At 40.9% G+C, this 21,348-nt stretch overlaps 1 protein-coding gene across 5 annotated transcripts in view; it reads left to right on the plus strand.

Moving 5' to 3' along the window:
• zcchc14 (zinc finger, CCHC domain containing 14) overlaps positions 1-13,862 on the plus strand; it is a 64,228-nt gene extending 50,366 nt beyond the window's left edge. For 3 of the 5 annotated variants that reach the window (XM_039807970.1, XM_039807971.1, XM_039807975.1), the window contains 4 exons: positions 829-974; positions 4,555-4,707; positions 6,025-7,260; positions 11,191-13,862. In XM_039807970.1, coding sequence (XP_039663904.1) covers positions 829-974; positions 4,555-4,707; positions 6,025-7,260; positions 11,191-11,246 — 1,591 coding nt within the window. In that variant the 3' untranslated portion in view covers positions 11,247-13,862. The remainder of the gene's footprint in view (positions 1-828; positions 975-4,554; positions 4,708-6,024; positions 7,261-11,190) is intronic. The other 2 variants (XM_039807972.1, XM_039807974.1) reach the window with 2 other exon arrangements.
• Positions 13,863-21,348: the final 7,486 nt, after the last annotated feature.

Below are 21,348 nucleotides of genomic sequence, written 5' to 3' on the forward strand. Positions count from 1 at the left end.
TTAAACATAATGCTCGCTAGCGTTAATTTGCCCTTAACATCTTTGTGGCAGTGCACAGGGAAGTTCACAGATGCTTTGTCCCATTATCGATTAACAGACAGACCGATCAGCCGCTGATTTCAACAGTAAATATACAGCATTAGCGGTCCACAAAGCATCAATGGTTAACCAGCTGTAAGTGGGCCGGAGAGATTAGATATACTTAGGAGGCTAAAACACACAGAAACACATGCAAAAACATGGACCTGCAAGCAAATGCGTCCACATGCTCTGACTCTCTTACTAACAAAAACACACACACACACACACACACACACACCGGGGTTCTTCATGTGAGCCTGCTCTTTTTATCTCTTGATCGTGTTTCCATCCCCAGTATCAACAGGTTTCCATTAGGCAGGTGTGTGTGTGTGCGTGCGTGTGTGTGTGCGTGTGTGTGTGTGTGTGTGTGTGTGTGCTTGAATAAGACAATGAAAAGCAGTGGTTTTCCATGCGACAGGTTTACAGATGTGTTTGTAGAAGAGCAGTTGGAATGCTGAGGAGCACGTTGAGTGGGTCATGTCTCCCCCTGGTGGTGATAGGTGGACACGGAACTGCCCTTCAACTCTTGGACAGAAACAGAGTTTAAATGTACAAAACAGGTTTCCGACATGCCTTGGGCCATAATTTTTTTTCTGTTCCAGTCTAGAAGAAAAGGTCCATCCATTACATGAACATGTCTTTCAAAACAGAAAAACTCGAATGAATATGTGTGATAAAGTTATTGCCCCCCCTTGTATTTATGCTGCAAATAAGCTTCTAAAAGTAAATGTGATTTACACGAAACAGGATGAACCACAAGATGCCTCAGACCTCTCTGCCTGTGTGTGTCCCATGCAGGGAGATGAAGATGGAGAAGCGACCCTGCAGCGGCATCGCCAGGGTGACGCCATCTAGTCACATGGGACCCTCAACACATCCCACCTCCACTGCAGGTAACCAAGCTGGTTTGTCTCAGGCTATCACTGCTTATTTGCCTTTGATTCACATGTAAGGTTACAATGTTTAGATGTGAGGCCAGGCAAAATGTTTGCCGTCAGTGGCCCAAAAATTCATTTAAATTCATTTAAATTAAAAAATTCATTTAAATTCATTTAAATTAAAAAATTCATTTAAATTCATTTAAATTAAAAAATTCATTTAAATGTGACTTATAATTAAACTGTAGAGTCTATTTGCTCTGGTGTCCAGCAGTATTAGACAGTGTTTGCCCTGGGCAGGGTGAATGTATGGATTTGTATTAGGGCTGCACGATATGAGGACAATATCTTATTGCGATTATTTTGAAGGATATTGCAATTGCAATATTGGAGGGAATGATCATTTTGTATTATTATTCTCATTTTCATTGAAAAAGATAAAAATTAAAATTATTATAGTGTGATTTTTGCGAAAATCTGTACCAAAGAAAGATTTTTTCTTTAGTCTGTAGAACACAATTTGTAGGCCGGAATGTCTCTACCCAATACTGTACTTAATTTGGAATGGTTTGACACATATTTTAAAGTGGAATTTTTAGACATCTCCATATTTTCTGTCATATCTATAATGTTATAATGTCGGATTTTCATGTTAAAACATGAGGTAAACGTATTTCAAAGAAATCCCCGTGAGCTAAAACGTTCTGATTTTCAACTGTTCTGAATGCCCCAGTTTCAACATTTTTCTTTACTCTCGGCTTAGTGTTACGCAACTCTAAGCCGGTCTTCTATGATTAGTCATCTGCTCCAGGCAAGAACTATTGGAGTGTTTTTTTATGCTACTGCGGTGTTAACATTGTCCCATGTCGCTGCATGCTAACGGCAGTAAAATGTGTCATCTTGGCTGCCAAATGTTGTTAAATTCTCCCCAATAGACCTTTTTCACAGCAGACATGTTGACATAGTAGGAAAAGCACAGGTGTACCAAACCATTAATGATGGCTGCATTCCACTTAGGCCCTGGTATTGTGCATGCTGACTCACTGAAATAGCTTACTGGGACACAATGGAATTGAGCCATCTTTAAGGTTATCAATTTCAGCTGTGCTTTTCCTACTATGACAAGTCAAAATGTCTGCTGTGAAAAAAGGTCCATTCCGGGTCACATTACTCCTGAAACATTTCCGGTTATGTAGTATTTGGGTTAGAAGCCTTTATCTGCGATGTTTGATGGTAGAAAGTGCTGTTATATTCTATTAGTGTCCACTGCTAACTACAGTAGCTACATGCTAACACCAGATAGCTGTAATCTTGGCGGCCAATACTGGTCATGTCTCCCCAAATTCGGGTCACTTTACTGCTGGGACATGTCTGGTTGTGTAATATTTGGTAAAGAAGCCTTTATTGGTGATCTTTCACGGTACAAAGCCCTGCTTCCGTTGCAGTCAGTCTCAGACTCTGGAGTAAACCTGTTTGAGTCGTGATTCACTCGGATCTTTAACCTAAGTCTTTAAATTGACTCACGAATTAACTCGGATCAGTTGAGTCCTACTACAATTCAGTCTAAAATGATAACAGCGCCACACACAAACCTCTTGCAACATTAGCTACTACTAGTCCTAGCCATCTTAGCTGCAAAAAGCTTTAGAACTTACAATTTTGTAGGCAACAACAACTCCACAAGTCAACTCAAGTGACTGAGTGAGCAGAGAGACAGTCCGAGACAGTTTATCCGATCCGCAGACTCAGAGCCGGAAGCTCGCAGACCATGATTCACTCGAGAACTCACGAGCCCTCAATGACTCGTGAGTTGTCGATGCTCGCGCGAGTCAGTCAATCCCGCAAATCAGCCGGCTACGTTGTCATGAGTGGATCTGATTCATTCAGACGAGCGAGTGAAGTCTCTCCTCGAGCTCAGAGTAAAGTCCACAACAAAAGCCATTCTTTCATTTCTGAAATAACATACACTGTTCTGCACATAGCCTACCTAGGCATACTCTAGGTTTGGTGTATAAATGTAATATTTTTAAATGCAATTTGGTCGAGCACACAGTCGATTTAAAAAACTAATAATAATGTATTCACTACGGGCATTTCTCCGTTCCTGTTTCTATGTCTACATTGAAAGCCTATATATTGCTTAGGCTACACTAAGTTAAGAAAATAAATAAACAGTCTGGCTCAAAATGCTTTCTTTTCTGTGACTAAATGGCTCTCTTGTGAGCAGCTGCATGAGGTGGCAAGTGAGTGTGCGCAGTAGGACTGAGTTTCCTTGGCGATTTAGCAATACTGATTCAAGTGATTCAAGTGACTCACACAACCCGGTTCAGTTCAGTGAGTGACTCAGAATAACTTGAATCCTTAAAAGGAACCGGGTTTGCCAGGGCTACTAGTGAGTGAAATAATACAGCGGAGCAACAGTGACTCACAGACATGCTCTGGCCAATCAGAGCAGACTGGGCTTTATTTTGGGAGGGTGGGGCTTAAAGAGACAGGCGCTCCAACAGAGCATCTCATACAGAGGGTGAATACAGGTGCAGCAGCCATGGGCAATATAAGAAAAATAAAGTGTTTTTTGAACATTAAAGCTTTAGTGCGTAACTTTTTGATATTAATGAACGTCCGTTACATTCAAGCCGTTGCCAAATGAGTTGCTACAAAGCTAATTAAGACTATCAGCTCCACACAACTCTCTCTCTGTATTTCTCAGTATAACTGTGTTAAGAAGCTTGTGTCGTCCGGTGACTTTCCAGCGCAGAAGCTCGAGTGAAGATAATTACCTATGTTTTTTTAATCCTCCATGTCCTCCTGGCTACTAGCAACTGCGTGGAGGAGGGTGGGGGGGGGCGGTGCGCGATCACGGAAGGCTTGTATCATGTGGACGCACCAACAGTGTTGTTGTCATTACTTATAATTCCTCATGGGGGCGACAGAAACTACGTACTATAGCTTTAAAGCATGTTCTAGCAGAATCACAAGTATGAACCTGAAAATGCTATATAATAGGTCCACTTTAACAGATATTACGCTAGGGCTCGGTATTGTTCAAAATGTTTTGATACCGGTACTGATACCAGTACTGTGACTTCGATACCGGCTAACCGATACTTTTTTTGATAGCAATTTTATAAAACAACAAAAATTACAACATTACACATTACGGTTTATTTTTCAGCTCCTACTATGTGAGCCTCGTCTCTGTGAGTAACGTAGTTTTTCCTGCGTGTCTCTACGAAGTGTAAGCATTATTACATCTTGGTAGAAGCACGCTGCGTGCTGATTGGCTCACTGACGCTGATGAGATTTACTCCTTAGGTATTGAAATTGGGTATTGAATAACGAGGCATTTTTCGATACTCAATACTTTAAAGGAAATTCAGTCCATGCCTAAAAAGTATTGAATTCGGTACCCAGCCCTATAATGTGCCCCCCTGCGATTTGGCTATTGCCCTAGCCAATATTGCGATTTTGATAAAATTGCGATTAATTGTGCAGCCCTAATTTGTGTGATTGTGAAACAGCCACAATGCTTATTTCACTGCATTAAAAAATGTTAAGACAGCCTAACATTGCCGTGTATTGAAATGTATTTCAGGAGAGCTGCGAGTGGAGGTGGACGCTGTGCTGCACCATCACCCCGTCTCCACAGACAGCAGCTCGTCCTCCGGATACTCCAGCTCTTCCTGCTCGCCCCGAACACCACTCTGCTGTGACTCTGCCTTCGACAGGACCAGAGACATTCACAGGCGTACGTTTTTTACACAGGACTGAATTATCAGAGTGATAATCCTGAAAAAAAAGGACAGAAGCCAGATTGAATTCTTGAATGCAGCAGTTTGAAAGTGATATTCCCTATTATTTGCTAATTTTCCTTAATGTTCAATTTGTTAACACTTTAATCCCATTCAGGTAGGCTACAAAACATAAAATAATACATTATATTATTGTAATATGATAAATGTACATTTAACGTTTTGATATTAATGAATATCCGTTAAATTCAAGCCAAATTAATCAGATCCACACAACTCTCTCTGTATTTCTCAGTATAACTATGTTCAGAAGATTGTGGTGTCCGGTGACTTTCCTGCGCAGAAACTTGAGCGAAGAGAACTACTGTACCTCTTCTGAAGAGTCCATCATGTTCTTTTAATCCTCCATTTCCTCCTTGGCTACTAGCAACTGCGTGGAGGAGGGTAGGGGTGCGTGCATGATCACGGAAGGCTTGTATCATGTGGACGCTCCGACAGTGTTGTTGTCATTACTTAGAATTCCTTAATAGGGGCGACAGAAACTACGCACTATAGCTTTAATATTGGCTGAAAAGTTTAAAGGTGCCCTGTCATACAAAACCATTTTTACTTGCATTTTTTGAAATATGTTAGGTCCATATGTGTTTGTGTTCTGTTGTGAATGTGAAAATGAATTGCTACCTCCTTTGTCAGCTCGAGCCACTGAAAAGAAATAAGCAGAGAAAGCAGGCCAATTACAAAAGCTGGTCAGTCTGACATAATATTGCCTGAGCTCATTACTATTCATTAGCTCGCCCAGTTGGGCTGAGTAAAGGATTCTGACAGCCAGGCTCTCATTGGTTAGCTGTTAGCCAATCAGATTCAAACAGCTTAGCTTGTTGAATATTAATGAGAACTGGCAGAAATCGGGCTGAGTCTAATGAAATACGTGTGGCAGGGCACGTTTAAAAACACACATGCAGTAGCACTTGTTGGACCCAAGCGATACTACTTCTGTATCATTATGTATTATTATGGAAGCAAAAAAAGTTCATGAGATTTTGAATCCCACAAACAACTGAATTCCTCATTTTAATATTGAATAAAAAACACCAAATAAGCATTGAAAATGTTTACTTTGAAAAACCATCCGTCTGAATTTAGATGGTTTGAATTCTCTTTGAAATTTTCAGTAGGTAGTTTCATGTCGTGCGACCGATTTTACATAAACTCATTACATAGAATTCCATGAAGGTGTCAGCTGTTCTACATTCTACTACACACATAGACATTAAAACTAGTCCTCAACACGCCGCTGTGTCTCTGTGTTCCAGATGTGTCAGCTCTGGACGCAGTGGGAGGGGGTTCAGAGAAGGACCGGTCCTGTCTCTTCATCCTGAACTCCAGCTGCCCCGCAGGCTCCGCTCGCCCCACAGCCCAGGTCCTACCTGTTCAAACCGATCCAGCTCCTCCTCCTCACCCTCCCTCCTGCTCCTCCCACCTCCCCATAGGCCTCCCGCAGTCTCCCTACCACCCACAGTTCAGTTACCCCCAGACCCTGCTGTCCCCAGTCTCAAACCCAGCACGCATCCTGACTTCCCCTCGTAAGCCCAGGCCCCCTCCGCTGTGCACAGACGACAGGACCAAGCCGCTGGGCTCGGGCCTGCCCGTAGCCGCGGCAGGCTTCAGCCCAGGGCTCAGTGTGGGATTGGGGGTGGGGGTGGGGCTGAGGCTGGAGAACCTGTTCCCTGGGATGAACAGGGATAGCTCTTCCACGATCCAGGACTCGCTGGTTTGCCGTGGCGTGGCGGCGGGTGGCGTGGCGGCGGGTGCCGTGGGTCTGATGGTGGAAACCAGTTCTGCTCTGACCTCCACCTCCAACAGCCTCCACCATGTCTCCCACCCCCCTCTGCACTTCCACCTATCGTCCTCCTCATCCCCTTCTCCATCTGGATACTACTCCTACCCGCCTACATCTTTCTCCTCGCCCTGTCCCTCCACAAAGTCTGGCAGCTCCAGTAGTGGTGGTGGCTTTGTTCCCATGGCAACCGCGAGCAGTGTTCCTGTGGCTGCTGTGCCCTGCAACACTTACTACCCGACCCAGCCTACCTCTAGCCCCTCCCCTTCCCCCTCCTCTGCCTCTTCATTGGATCAGAGTCCGGGTCACACCCCCTCCATGTGTGTTTGCAGCTTCTGTGGTTGTCGAGGGAACTGTGGTGCCTACGGGACGTTGCCTGGATACACAGCGGCCGGCTACCTGCAGCCATTCTCGGCCGGCCCGTCACTCTTCACCCTGGGTCCTCTGCTCCACCTCAGCCCCCTGCTAGCCTCATCCAGCGCCACCGGCGCCACGCCCTTCTCCTACCCAATGATGGTGCCGCCGCCCCTCTACCGCCACAGCGCTCTGTCACCTGACCAGCAGCATGGCTTTGCCATCTACCAGCCCCATGGCATTGTGGGAAAAGGAAGCCAGAAACGGGCAGCAGGGAACGTGTCGTGCTATAACTGCGGCGCCAGCGGACACAGAGCAGAAGAATGCAAACAGCCGGCCATGGATTCAGCACAGCAAGGTGAGTGGGCGAGTGAAGGAATGAACAAATGAACGGAACTAATTATTTCCTGATAGGCTTTGTCACTGTTCTATTTAGGGCTGAACGATTCATGGAAAAGAACTGATTGCGATTTCTATGCCAGATATTGTGATTACGATTCGATTGGCAATTAAAAAAAAAAAAAAAAAGTTTAGCTAAAGTTCAGTATTGCCAGCAATAAGTGTTTTTCTTTAAATCAGCATGGAACATTGAACAGAATTCAAGAACAATCTGTGATATGTAACACTTTATCTTGTGAAAAAACAGTAAATATAATAGGCCTAATAAAAAAATGAATAAAAAAATGTTAAACCGAATGGTACACCAAACATTCAACTAAACATTGCACATTCGAATAATCGCGGTCTTTGCGATTGGCTAAACGCATTCTTTCAAATTGCGATTTTGATTTGAAAACGATTAATCGTTCAGCCCTAGTTCAATTCAATAATAATCACCTACGTAAAAGTTCCATTTTAAAATAGTTATTCATTTGCTATATACAAACTATTTGGGGATCAATTCTTAATGTAAACATTAACCTGGTGCATTATAAATCATATTTGAGGGTTGCTTGCTTGCTTTTACAATTTACAGCACAGGTTCTCTGAGCATCTCTTTTATATCCAAGCAAAAATGTTGTATTGTAACTGAAATGTCCCTAACCTGATTGATAAACAGTAGAATCAAATCGGAAATGTATTTGAATCGGTGATTGCCCCCTTTGGCAACCACCTGTTCAATATTTGTGTTTTTGTATATGTAAAAACTTACAAAACTGGAACATTTGTGCGCAACACAACATTTCAGCTGTTGTGCGACCGCTTTCCACACACGCGCGTTTGCCGTGAAAAGATACAGGCAACGCAATTTTCTGTTCACGTTAACGCAACATGTTAAAATTCAGTGCCAATATGGCAGTATGTACCGGACGAAATAGCAACGCGGATTTCGGTGACTCATTATGGTGCCACTTAGCTAGCTAAATGTCTGTGCTGCTCTCTGATGCTCCGAAAAAAGAAATTAGAGGCAACAGAAACATTGCTGCATGTGTCACGCTAGTTAACACTAATAACACGTTACACAGCATGTAACGTTAGCCTACTGTTAGTAGTAGCTACAGTAGTAATTGGATTAAACGCAGTTAAAATGCTGACAGCTAAACGGTGTAAAGGTGTGACTGTATTTCACTGTAGAGGATTCCAACAGCAGGACGTACAACCATCTGCCGCTAAAGCTATGAGCTAACAGACACAAACTAGCACTGGTCACTGAAAAACAAAACAGACATGAATAAAGGTTGCGTTTACTTAAAACTGGTGAACCTCATGATGCATTCAAAGTTATTGTAAAATACAATTTTCTCATCTGTTTTTTTCTTTTCTTTTAATAACAATTTACTGGTGAAAGAAGTGATTATTGTTAAATGTTATTGTTATTACATTTTTAATAATCATTTAAATTCCCCCCTTTATGTGCTGATCCGAAAATTTATCCAATCCGTGACTCAAAACCGCGACCCAATCCGTGAGTTTTGTGATCCATTGCACCCCTATTTGAGAGGGATGGGAAATTATATTGCCAGCCATTCTCTCATTGTGAGAACGGGAAATCATTGGCAATACCCAGGCCTAATTCTTGCATTAAAGTGATGGTTCGGAGTAATTTCACCCTAGGGTCCTTTGCACCATGACCTCGAGCCAAACAACCCCTAGAAGCTTTTCGATCGAACATTGGGAGAGTTAGCGTTATCAGCTGAATAGCTCAGTGCAGGCGCTAATGGATCCAACTGTGTATTTTGTTAGCCCACTAATAATGCCCAAAATGATACCAAACTTCTACACTAGTACAAATAGGTTATGTACTCATAAAACATACAGTTTGTAAGTACACCAGGAGTTTATGTAAATAACACTTGCCTGCTGGCTTCTGCTCTCTGCTGCTACAGGCAGTAAGATGAGTGCTTAGGGACGTCTGCAGTACATAGCCTATTGGTACTACTGTAGAAGTTTGGTATCATTTTGGGCATTATTAGTGGGGTAACTTACAAAATACACAGTTGGATCCATTAGCGCCTGCACTAAGCTATTCAGCTGATAATGCTAACTCTCCCAATGTTTGATCCAGGTGAAAAAAGCTTCTGGGGGGTTGTTTGGCTCGAAGTCGTGGTGCAAAGGACCCTAGGGTGAAATTACTCCGGACCATCACATTAATGATAAAGTTATAATTATTGGTATTCTTTTTTAGGCACAGCACTGATTTCACACCACAATTCTATGGATAATATCACCTCTTGTAATTGGGACTTATTGTGTTTCTATATGGTACAACCTATAATCTATCCATTTCAGTTTTTCTCAATCGCACATTTACTGAAAAATGTAACAACCTCATGGGTCATCCAGTCTCTCCTCTCTGTCTGGCTACAACATTTTATGATATCCTCCCTTGCAGTGCAACGAGGGAAAAATCTTTTGGCATGACACAGCCCCCCCACCTACAACAATCTGCTGTGATATCCTCACCTGTCACCTGTTTGCATTTGGTTGCTCTAAATTGTGAGGAAATTGTATTGTTTCCCATCTAGCCTAAGTCTATTCATCTGAAAACGTTTAGAACAAAACCACATACCTATTATGTATCTAATATACAATCACCTAAAGGATTATTAGGAGCACCATACTAATACCATTTACCCTATCCTATCAATATGGGCCAACATTTCTAAAGAATACTTCCAGCACCTTGTTGAATCAACAACACAAAGAATTAAGGCAGTTCTGAAGGTGAAAGGGATCCCCCACACCATTACACCACCACCAGCCTGCCCAGTGGTAACAAGGCATGACGGATCCATGTTCTCATTCTGTTTACGCCAAATTCTGACTCTACCATCTGAATGTCTCAACAGAAATCGAGATTCATCAGACCAGACAACATTTTTCCAGTCTTCAACTGTCCAATTTTGGTGAGCTCGTGCAAATTGTAGCCTCATTTTCCTATTTTTAGTGGACATGAGTGGTACCCGGGGGGGTCTTCTGCTGGTGTAGCCCATCCGCCTCAAGGTTGTGCGTGTTGTGGCTTCACAAATGCTTTACTGCATACCTTGGTTGTAACAAGTGGTTATTTGAGTCAAAGTTGATCTTCTATCAGCACTCGGCCCATTCTCCTCTGACCTCTAGCATCAACAAGGCATTTTTCGCTCCCCAGGACTGCAGCATCCTGGATTTTTTTCCTTTTTCAGACCATTCTTTGTAAACCCTAGAAATGGTTGTGCGTGAAAATCCCAGTAATTTAGCAGATTGTGAAATACTCAGACCAGCCCGTCTGGCACCAACAACCATGCCACGCTCAAAGTTGCTTAGTTCACCTTTCTTTCCCATTCTGACATTCAGTTTGGAGTTCAGGAGATTGTCTAGACCTGGACCACACCCCTAAATGCATTGAAGCAGCTGCCATGTGATTGGTTGATTAGATAATTGCATTAACGACAAATTGAACAGGTGTTCCTAATAATCCTTTAGGTGAGTGTATATGTGACAGGTTATTGTGATTGTTGGTTGCTCTATTTTGCATGTAGGGGTTTACACAATGAACATGTGTGTAATTGCATTTGAGAATAATATGATTCAATAGCAAATGAATGCAAAGGCTTACTCAGTGCATTTTGTGCCAAAGCAATGACAAATGACTATAGTCGTGTGAACAACTGACCTTATGTTCATATAAATAGTCATATAGTTTGACGAAGTTCAATAGTCATTCAACGATTGTGCCAAAGCGATTGAGAAAAACTGTAATAAGAATAGGATGTTTTTTTAATCAATCAAAGAGCGCTCAAGCATGTTCTATCTGCGCATTGCCAAAGCTTCAACACAGCAACTGTATTCCTTTTGTTGTGTTTCACAGGGACATTTCGACTGAAGTACACTCCTCATTCTGACAGTAAGGACTCAGGGGACTAACCAGCAGAAACACCAGTGGATTTCAGATGTCATACTCCTGACACACCTGTACCTCATGTTCCCGCTGAAGCTAGTGGGCAGCAGCCACAGACTGCCTGCCTCTGAGTAGCCTGTCCAAACGACTGTTGATCTGAAAGCACAGACCCATTGTGTATTTTGTAATTCTTTTACAGCAGCTTACAGAGAGATGAGAGGACAGAAAAGACACAGATTGGCGAGAAGAGGAGAGGAGAGGAGAGGAGAGGAGAGGAGCGGCTGTCACAGTCTGTGTCGTCAGATTAGCTTTAATCCTTCCTCGGTTCTGGAGATATGTAAACTCTGGCTCGCTTCATTTCAGAGATGTAGCTAGAACTCTGCCTGTCATGTCATGTTACCTAGTATGGTGCAGGTCAAACAGAGAGTCGTCAAATCTGCTTCCCAGCTAAATGACTCAGCATTCATAGTCTTCTAGATGGCTCACAAACCAAAGACACAGCACTCCAGAATCCTCATAACATCCTGGGCACTTGGTCAAGTGCATTTCTACTTTTCTGAAATCATGCCTTTATTGTGACAGACTAGATCCCTTGGATATATGCCCAGCACCCGTGTTATCTTCCCTTTGACTGGATCTGCTGGTATAAAACTTCTCATACTGTACTATTCAAAGCCTTGATACTTTATAAAAAAGCAGCTCTTTTGTACAGTATGTCTTGTGATCAGGTTTGGCTCACTGTTCTCAATGTGCTGTACAGTATAGCCCAGTTACTGTAGTTCAGAGCTGTGTTCCAGTTTATGCTACATACTAATTATAAGTATACATTGTATACTAATGTTTATAGTATATGGGGTTTGCAGCTAGAAATCAACAAACCTTTTGTTTTATACCAACAGGAAATTATGCAATACATGCATTGGGCAAAGGCAATCAAAATCCGAATTTATAACGCAACTGCTTATAAGAGAATAGTTGGAGAATAGTGTCCATCATTAGCGTTTTTAGTATGCATATTGACTGCTACATACTCAAAACCTGCTTAAAATGAATGTGCAAGAATTTGGGACACAGATAAGAAAGTTTAAACTATATCACCTTCTTGCTCATCCTCCTTGAAGAGGAGCAAAAGGGGGGTGGATTGTAGGGGGGGAAAGTTACCTTAAAGGTAATCTGTGGTATTTTTTTTTTTTACCACTTGTAGCACTATGCAGTAATGTCATCCGATGTTCAAAGTGAATAAAACAGCTTATGCCAGCCTAGAGTTAGAGTTCCACAACTAACGTTACACATATCCTATACAAGTCCAGTTTTGTATGTACAATTTATGTCCCCTTCAATAATTGCTCTGCGTCTGTTAGATGAAATGTATGCCCATGACCAAGGATTACAGTACAAGTTTCAATCCAACATACGATGGCTATGAGTCAAGAAATGTGGGCATGGAGTATCTAACCCCTGTGCTGGGACACAGCGTAAACCTCATCATTGAAGCGTGTGTGGACAGGTGACACTTTGAAACTGGAATCCCTCTTCAGCAGCTGAGGGATCACAGAGGGATACTGCACCAGCCACCTTCTTTTTCCATGAAAGCCCTTCCCCTTAGGGGTGATCTGCAGTACAGCCTCTCTATCTCTGAGCCAACCTGAGAGCAAAGTGGCCTCCAGTGCCAAATACTGCTCCTCTATACCAAGACAATCAGAATGCACACTGAATATTTTCAGAAACTTTGTCTTTGTATCTTTAGTTCACACACCAGTGTTCATTTCAAAAGTGCCAATTTGTTTTCAGTTCAGTTTGATGATGTTTGATTTTTTCAAGGTGTTGTAATGTAATGTTGAGCGGCCTGGACGTTAATCCTAAAGTTGTTCTCACTCCAGGAGAGATGGAGCTGACTGTTTTTGTAATTAATAAGCACATGCTTTATGCAAATGACAATTTAGGAATGCTTAAATTGGAAAGAGTCTAAGTAAGTTGGAATATGTTTCACAGTGTATTCAAGTGTCTGACTGTGAGTGAGTTGCTGGGCAGGACCCAGAGTTCTACAGACACGAGGACAGCTGGTCCTTCAGATGAAACTCTATCTGTACCCCTGGAGGGCACAGCACCCATTTCAAAATAGTAAATACTGAACATTCAGTATGTGTAACAACTTCTGTCTGTTGTTTAAAATAAGACAATGTTTTTTTGTTTTTTTATTGTAGAATAAATGTCTTTGGAGCATCGCCTTTTCACAGAAATAAGAGGCTTACAATCAACCAGCCAGCCTTCGATTGTGCAGGTTCATTGTTCATTTACATTTCTGTAACGGCGCAACTGTCTTTATGAACATGGCCGTATAAAAACACTTATCACAATACAAGAAAAAAATGCCTCCATAGATACCAAAGAGTGCCTTCTTTTGAGGTTCGTAGGCCTCATTTCCACTGTGTGGTTCAGTTAACAGCTACGGAAGAGGATTAATTATTATATTAAAAAAATATATATTTGAGTTCTGAGTTTAAAGTCAGAATTTTTTTTTACTTTAAAGAATTCTGACTTTTATCTGAGAATTTTGACTTTTTTCTCAGAATTCTGACTTTAAACTAGGGATGGCCCGATACCATTTTTTGCTTCCCGATACCGATTCTGATACCTGAACTTGCGTATCGGCCGATACCGAGTACTGATCCGATACCAGTGTGTCATATATTTTATTATGTTTTAACAACTGTATACTACTATCCTTGTATGGATGTGATATGATTTCTATCTCTGTTGTCGGTTTGGCTCAGGTTAAACTCTTTGTGAAACATGAACAAACACAAACAATGAATGCCACAGAACTTTCTTTTATTATCCAGTTTAACAGTCAGTTATAACGGAAAAAGAAAATAAATAAACTACTTTAACATAGATTTTCTTTAGGGCTTTATTACGTGGTATCGGATCGGTGCATAAACTCCAGTACTTCCCGATACCGATACCAGCATTTTAGGCAGTATCGGAGATGATACTGATACTGGTATCGGTATCGGAACATCTCTACTTTAAACTCAGAACTCAAATACAATTTTGACATGTGGCACTAATCCTCTTCCATAAACAACTTATGCTAATGGTAAACCAAAAGAGAGCAAGTCGAGTTGAGTAGAGCCGTGCCGTGCCATGCCATGCCATGCAGTTGAAATGCGGACAATAGGTCCACTTTTGTAGGTTTTTTGGAACTATTTAGTTTTGCAGTTTCCTTAAAACCTGTATGACCTCTATAAGAATCACAACAGTGCCTGGTTAAATGATGCTTAAGCATGCATGTTCATGTTTAGTAAAATGTGCTTTTGCAATATTTGTGTGCAAATGTTTGAGTTAATTTGAAGGTCAGATTTTATATTACTTATTGTGTTTTAAACTTGTTTTATCTGAACTTTGACGGATGTTTGGGTAATAAAACATTTTCTGATTCTGTCTTTCATCACATAGTATATGTACATGATTTATGTTATTTAAGTTAAACTGTAATATCAGCCATTTTAAGAATTCAAATACATATCCAATAAGCTTTTTTCACAGTAGAGATTTTGACTTGTCATAGAGGAAAATCACAATGGCTCCGTTCTATTCACATATCCCTGTAAGCCGTGACAGTGAGCAAACATTTACAATACCAGGACCCTGAAACTGAGACAGCTAAATGCTATTCAGCCATCATTCACAAAGCCACAAACAAGAAACGAAGAAAAAGAAAACCGACCCAGCGCACAGTTTTTCTTTAAAAAGTACAAAAGCATATATACATAGGAAGAGCAAGGTGCTTTACAGTGGACATAACATTAATTCTTACCCTGAAAAAATGTCCACATGTACAGGGTCCCATATCTTATCTCTCTATCACACCTCTTCTATCTTCATTATAAAATCTCAGTCTCTCCAGATGTAATGTGTTTGCCATTTCTCTCAACCACAAATCATCAAGTGGGTACAGAGTCCATTTTCCAAACTCGCAAGATTAACTTCTTTGCAATCACCATTCTGAACAGAACAGCCATTTTTTTTCTTAAAGTGATGGTTCGGAGTAATTCACCCTAGGGTCCTTTGTACCATGACCTCGAGCCAAACACCCCCCCAGAAGCTTTTTTCAGCTGGGTCTAACATTGGGAGAGTTAGCGTAGAGTAGCGTTATCAGCTGAATAGCTTAGCGCAGGGGCTAATGGACCCACATTTGTATCTCGTAAGTTACCCCACTAATAATGCCCGAAATAATACCAAACTTCTACAGTAGTACAAATAGGTTATGCATTCATAAAACGATGGATTGTAAAGTTTGTAAGTACACCAGAAGTTTATGTAAATAACACTTGCCTGCTGGCTTCTGCTCTCTGCTATTGTTGTTGCTATATATATATATATATATATATATATATATATATATATATATATATATATATATATATATATATATAAAAGGCTTTCTGAGCTTTCTCTGTATAAATACCGTATATGTCAATACCTGCTTAGGCTTTCAGCTAAAATTCCAATCAGCAGTGTTTGATAGGCACCAGACTGAAATCTATTCTGTTTTGAATGTGTGGTTAAGAGTTTTGACAGCAGTGTGTTAGCATTTGAACAAAGTGCTGTAAATCCACAGTGTTGTGCACGTTGCGGTTAAAGCCATGGCATAAGTGTGTAGAGTTTTGAAAACTGTCCTAGCAATGAAAAACGAACTAGAGTTTGGTCCACGTGAACTGCTGCTGTGCAGACCGTAGTTAGAGTTTTGCACATGTTACTCCAGTTGTTCCCACTGTCGTTTAGCAATCGAAAAAAACTGTAAGTCATATCGTCATTGCGATATTGGACAATGTTATCGCACATTGCAGATTTTTCTCATATCATGCCGTGCTACTTTTTTGCTCAAGAACCTTTCAGCTCCGGTCGTCTTAGAACTTTGACCTTTCACACTGTGTTTCAGTTCAAGTTAATTGTAACAATGGTGGTCTTGTACTAGAAGACATTCTATGCAGTAGTACTCCTCGTAGTCTATATCGACGATGTTTCACTTCTGGGATTGTTAAGGTCAGCTGGATGTCCCTCACCAGTGTTGTAATGTAACGGAGTACAAATACTTCGTTACTGTACTTAAGTAGAAATTTCACGTATCTGTACTTTACTTCGCTATTTAAATTTATGTCAACTTTCACTTTTACTCCACTACATTTCCTAGATAAAATGTATACTTTTACTCCGTTATATTTCCACTAAGCATCTTCGTTACTCGTTACTAAAAAATAAAATTAGAAGAAATGTGTGCGACTGCAATAAGGGAGGTTTGGCGAATCACTGCTCCTAGATTGCATTACGCACACCGCGCGCTCTATTTCAGCGCTTGTTTGTTGCAAACCGCCATGGAAGCATGAGCACCTACTGGAGGACCTCCAGTTATCGTAGACCACCAGGCTCGACATAAGCAATGGCCCGATGGCCCGCCCGGGGCCCAGTAAAAACGTATGTCGGGCTGGTTGCAGCCACAGTCACTGGTGTGTGCGTTACTTCACGCAGCACATGTAGCCTACTGACTGGAAACGTTACCGAGGATTATTTACCGCCGATGGCGCAGATGAACTAACGCTACACTCGTTACTGTAAGTAGGTAGCCTACAATAAAACCTCCATGATTAAAGAGTCAATACTTATCAATAACCCACATACCTGTTCTACAGGCAGAAACAGTAGAAACCCATATCTCAGTTCGCGCTGTCCACTCTCGTTCCAACCGCTGTGTAAACACAGCTCTACTCTGCAAATAGCGACTTTACAAACGAGCTAAAATGAAAGATGTCAGTTTGTAGTCTAACTGTTTGTCTTAATTTGCAACCAATCTTGAACTTTGGACAAACTATTGTAAACGTAGCTGATTTCTAAACGAGCCATCCTCTCGCTGGAGCGGTAAACCTATGGATGTATTTTAAGACCAAAACAAATACATGTGGCTACTTAATATGCACGTAATTGAATTACGCGTATTCATTGTTGACGATGTTGCCAGTTGTATTATTTAGCAACAGAATCGTCTTATTTCAAATTAGGCATACAGGACTAATCTGAGATCATTTTCTAGTTAAGTAGCCTATCTAGTTATCATTATGGATTTTCCATGTTTTTAGGGGTTTGCTTACTAATGTAAAAAATATAGCATTAATTTAGTAAGAAAGTGAAAATATCAAGATGACGATGATGATGTGATAGGTATAATTTTATTTTCTTTATTTGAATGTAGTTGATGACCCCTGGTCTAGCTTTGCTGCTAATGGCACAACATCCAGTGGCAGTGGCTAGCTTTTTCCCTGCTTTTTTGTCCTTTTCCAATCACACCTATGATATTTCTTTCAGGGCCAGTAAAAATGTAGAAGGGGCCAGCAAAACTCTGATCTACTGGCCCCGGGGGCCAGTGGGGATTTTTTTTTATGTTGAGCCCTGCGACCACCCCGACAATAGTGGTGAACTCGGTGAACAGGGTAGTGGTGAAGATAACGTCATACACCTGTGTTGCAAGAAATGTTTCTGTACATTGATGTCAGCTCTAAACATATGCTGTTTGTTCTTTGAACTTAAGAGAATTGTGCCTGAAAAGTCCCTGAATATGCTTTATGCTTTACTATAAGAAAGCCACAATAAAAGTTCTAACCGCTTGCTTTTAAAAAAAACAACTTTTACTTTTACTTTTGATACTTAAGTACATTAAATATCAGAAAATTACTTTTGATACTTAAGTACAGTATATATCAGATACTTTAAGACTTTTACTTAAGTAATATTCTAAAAGGTAACTTTCACTTCTACCGAAGTCTTTTTCTAGTACAATACTTGTACTTTTACTCAAGTATTGCTTTCTAGTACTTTATACAACACTGTCCCTCACCTTCCGCATTCTTTTTTTTAGCATTCCAAACTCCGGTGGATTTCTGAGGACTATGGTTAACTGCTCCTCAGATCTCTGCAGGGTAAATCCAGACAGCTAGCTAGACTATCTGTCCAATCTCAGTTTTCTGTTGCACGACTAAAACAACTTTTGAACGTACTCATGTTCCACCAAAACAAGTTCCTTCCCGAGGCTATTTTACAGAGGCACCGTTGCTCCTGCCGGCGCTTAGCACCACCCAAGACTGATTGTGATTGGTTTTAAGAAATGCCAATAAACCAGAGCACGTTTTTCTCCCATCCAAGAATGCTGTGTGGACTAGCCAGACCCTCCTCCGCAGCGCTCTGGCGTAATGCGAGAATATACTCCCCAAGACCTGTAAATACACTTTGATGTTTAAAATTGGAGGACTTTCCCTTTAAAATGTGTGAACTTCCAATTTATATGCATTAACATAAGCAAATCTTTCTACAATACAGAGAACTGCTACATCCCCGACCACTTCTCTGAGTATGTTTGGTACAGGTCTACTCTTGTCATTAGATAATTCCAGTATCAGCTTGAATATAAATCCAATACTAGTTCATAATAAATCTGTTGAAATAGTCAGATCGAAATCTTAAAACTTTCCCAGTGGACTGGAGGACTGGAGGAGCAGCAATGAGATTACAGGTCTCGTTTTGTCCTGGATAAAAACCACCATTCTCATCCATAGAAAATGACAGGGCAGACAGTGGAATAAACCCATATTTACACATGTACTGTGTGATTAAATGTTTCAGAATGCTAAAAAAAAAATACAAACATGTCGTTAGTGTTGCAGAAAATAACTGTTAATCTGCATTTCATTATTTTTGCCATTATTTTGGTACCAGTTAAGAAGCTAAAAAGCAGTCAACATTTTTTTTGTTACCCAGACATAAGGAATGCACGTAAAAGCCACATAAAGGGAACATTTTGTGTGCAGAAAAAAGAATCTGCACACCTCCGACTATAAATACAAAGTGCTTCAGAGATTGAGCATTTTACTCATGTATCAAAAGTAAAAAAAAGAAAAAGGAAAAAGAAAAGAGATTTCCTTTTAACATTGCTTAATAATCCAGACAATCAACTGTTGGTGTGACCGGAATTGTGTGACTTACTGTACATACACTAACCCAATTGCGTCAAATGTCCTTTTCAGCCAACAGTTTATTCTCACTGTCAATGTTCTCCTTTCTGGTATGACTACGGTGGCCCTGAGGGCTCAAGCGCACTGCAAATTAAGAAAACTCATACAAATAGACAAAACGCAAGCAAATGAAGAGAACGTCTTCTTGTCAATTCGACAGCAAGTAATAGCAGCAAGTAGCACCACACAAAAACAGAAACTGTTTCTAGTGGACACTAAAAAGTGATGCACATGGGCTGAAATTAACCTGCCGAACCCAGGGCCGTTTCTGAACATTTTGGGGCCTTAAGCAACATTTTTTACATTGCCCACTGGGCATAAAAGTAGCATAGCTCCTTTAACTCCAGTACCACACCCAGTCAAGTTTGGTCAAGGACAGATCCAAAGGAGACCAAGTTCAGAAAAACATCCCGCCCAGAGAACAGTGAATCTGTCAAGCAGTCTAATTAGGGTCAATTGAAGTGTACCTACTGGAGCTTCGTTCTAAACCTGTTAAGATCCGACACGTCAATGCACGGAAGCTAGAGGACATCGTGGCACGAAACATTCAAGTCAAGATCCAGTTGATTTTGAGCCACGGTAGCTTTTCAAAGTTGGTCTGTGGTCTTTTGTAGAGCTGCAAAGATTAATCTATTAGTTATCTATTAGTTATCAACTATTAAATGAATCCCCAACTATTCTGATAATGGATTCCTTGGTTTGAGTCATTTTTTATGAAACAAATGTAAGCTCGATGGTGTTTTTTGCCTCTAACGGCACCTTCCAGGCAGCTAACCCTAACCTTAACCCTAAACATAACTATTGCCACGCTGCCTGGAAGGCACCGTTGGGGGCAAAAAACACCAAACACCAAAATTTAACACTTCTCTGATTGCAGCTTGTTAAATTTGAATATTTATTAGTTTCTTCACTCCTCTGCGACAGTAAATCAGAATCAGGTTAATTGCCAAATAAGTACTTATAAGGAATTTGCCTTGCTTGGTGCATACATAAACAAACATGGTCACGGTCAACTTTATTATCCCTAAAAAGGGAAATTTGGATGGTCAAGGTGCACATACATAAAACATTTATAAAAACAGATACAAATATAAATATTGATTTTAATCCACTATTTCCCCCTCACACACACACCACACTACACACAAAAGAAAAAAATACAATCAGATCCTATGTTTTTGTATTGTCCGTGTCATTCAACAGTCTAATTGCTGAAGGAACAAAATATTGAAGTAAATTGACTCTCAAGTCAATTTACTATAGTACAGTATATATTTTTCTGCTTTCCTTAATTTTGTTAATTTCTATATTATTCTTGCCTCTGTGGCCTTAATTGGGGTTAACAATAAATATCCCATCTTGTCAACTTCATCTCGCACTCATCCTGAGTGTTTACACCAGCTCACGACTACTCATCGACATCTCCCCTTAACATTTACCCTTAACCTGGCTGTTCTTATTTTCCTTTGCAGAATCCTACCATTGCCCCGGTAGCTTAGTTGGAACCTATTGTGCAGAGGGTGAGCAGCGTCACCTAGAATCTGCTCCGCCTTACTCACAATAAGGTCCTTACACAGCTGAGCAGCTGACATCTGGTCACACCCAATGGTTTATCTGTGTTTTTTGCCCCCAATGATGCCTTCCAGGCAGCGCTGCCTGGAAGGCCCTACTCGCCATACTGACCATGCGCTGCACTCTATTCTGATCTAGGCTGCGCTTTGCTTCCAAACACGCAAATCAGACCAAAGGACAGGATACATAAAAAGAGCATTCGCTGTTGCAGTTTTTCAGTTTTTTCAGTAGCACATACATCAAACCTCAGCTGGTCATCAATCTCTATCCCCAAGTATCTGTATGTATTTACTCGTTTGATGGGTTAATTATTAACCTTGGTGAGTGGGATTTCTCCTTTACTACAGTGACCATTTCCTTTGTTTTAGTCACAGTGACCTTAAGAATTGTCAGAACACCACCGAATAAAGTTCTCTACCTCTTCTTCAAAACCACTCAGGGATGATTTGTCAGGCTTTAGGAGCCCCACCAAGGCAGGGGTCATCTGTATACT

Source organism: Perca fluviatilis, chromosome 8 (assembly GCF_010015445.1).
Source record: "Perca fluviatilis chromosome 8, GENO_Pfluv_1.0, whole genome shotgun sequence".
Lineage (NCBI taxonomy): Eukaryota > Metazoa > Chordata > Actinopteri > Perciformes > Percidae > Perca > Perca fluviatilis.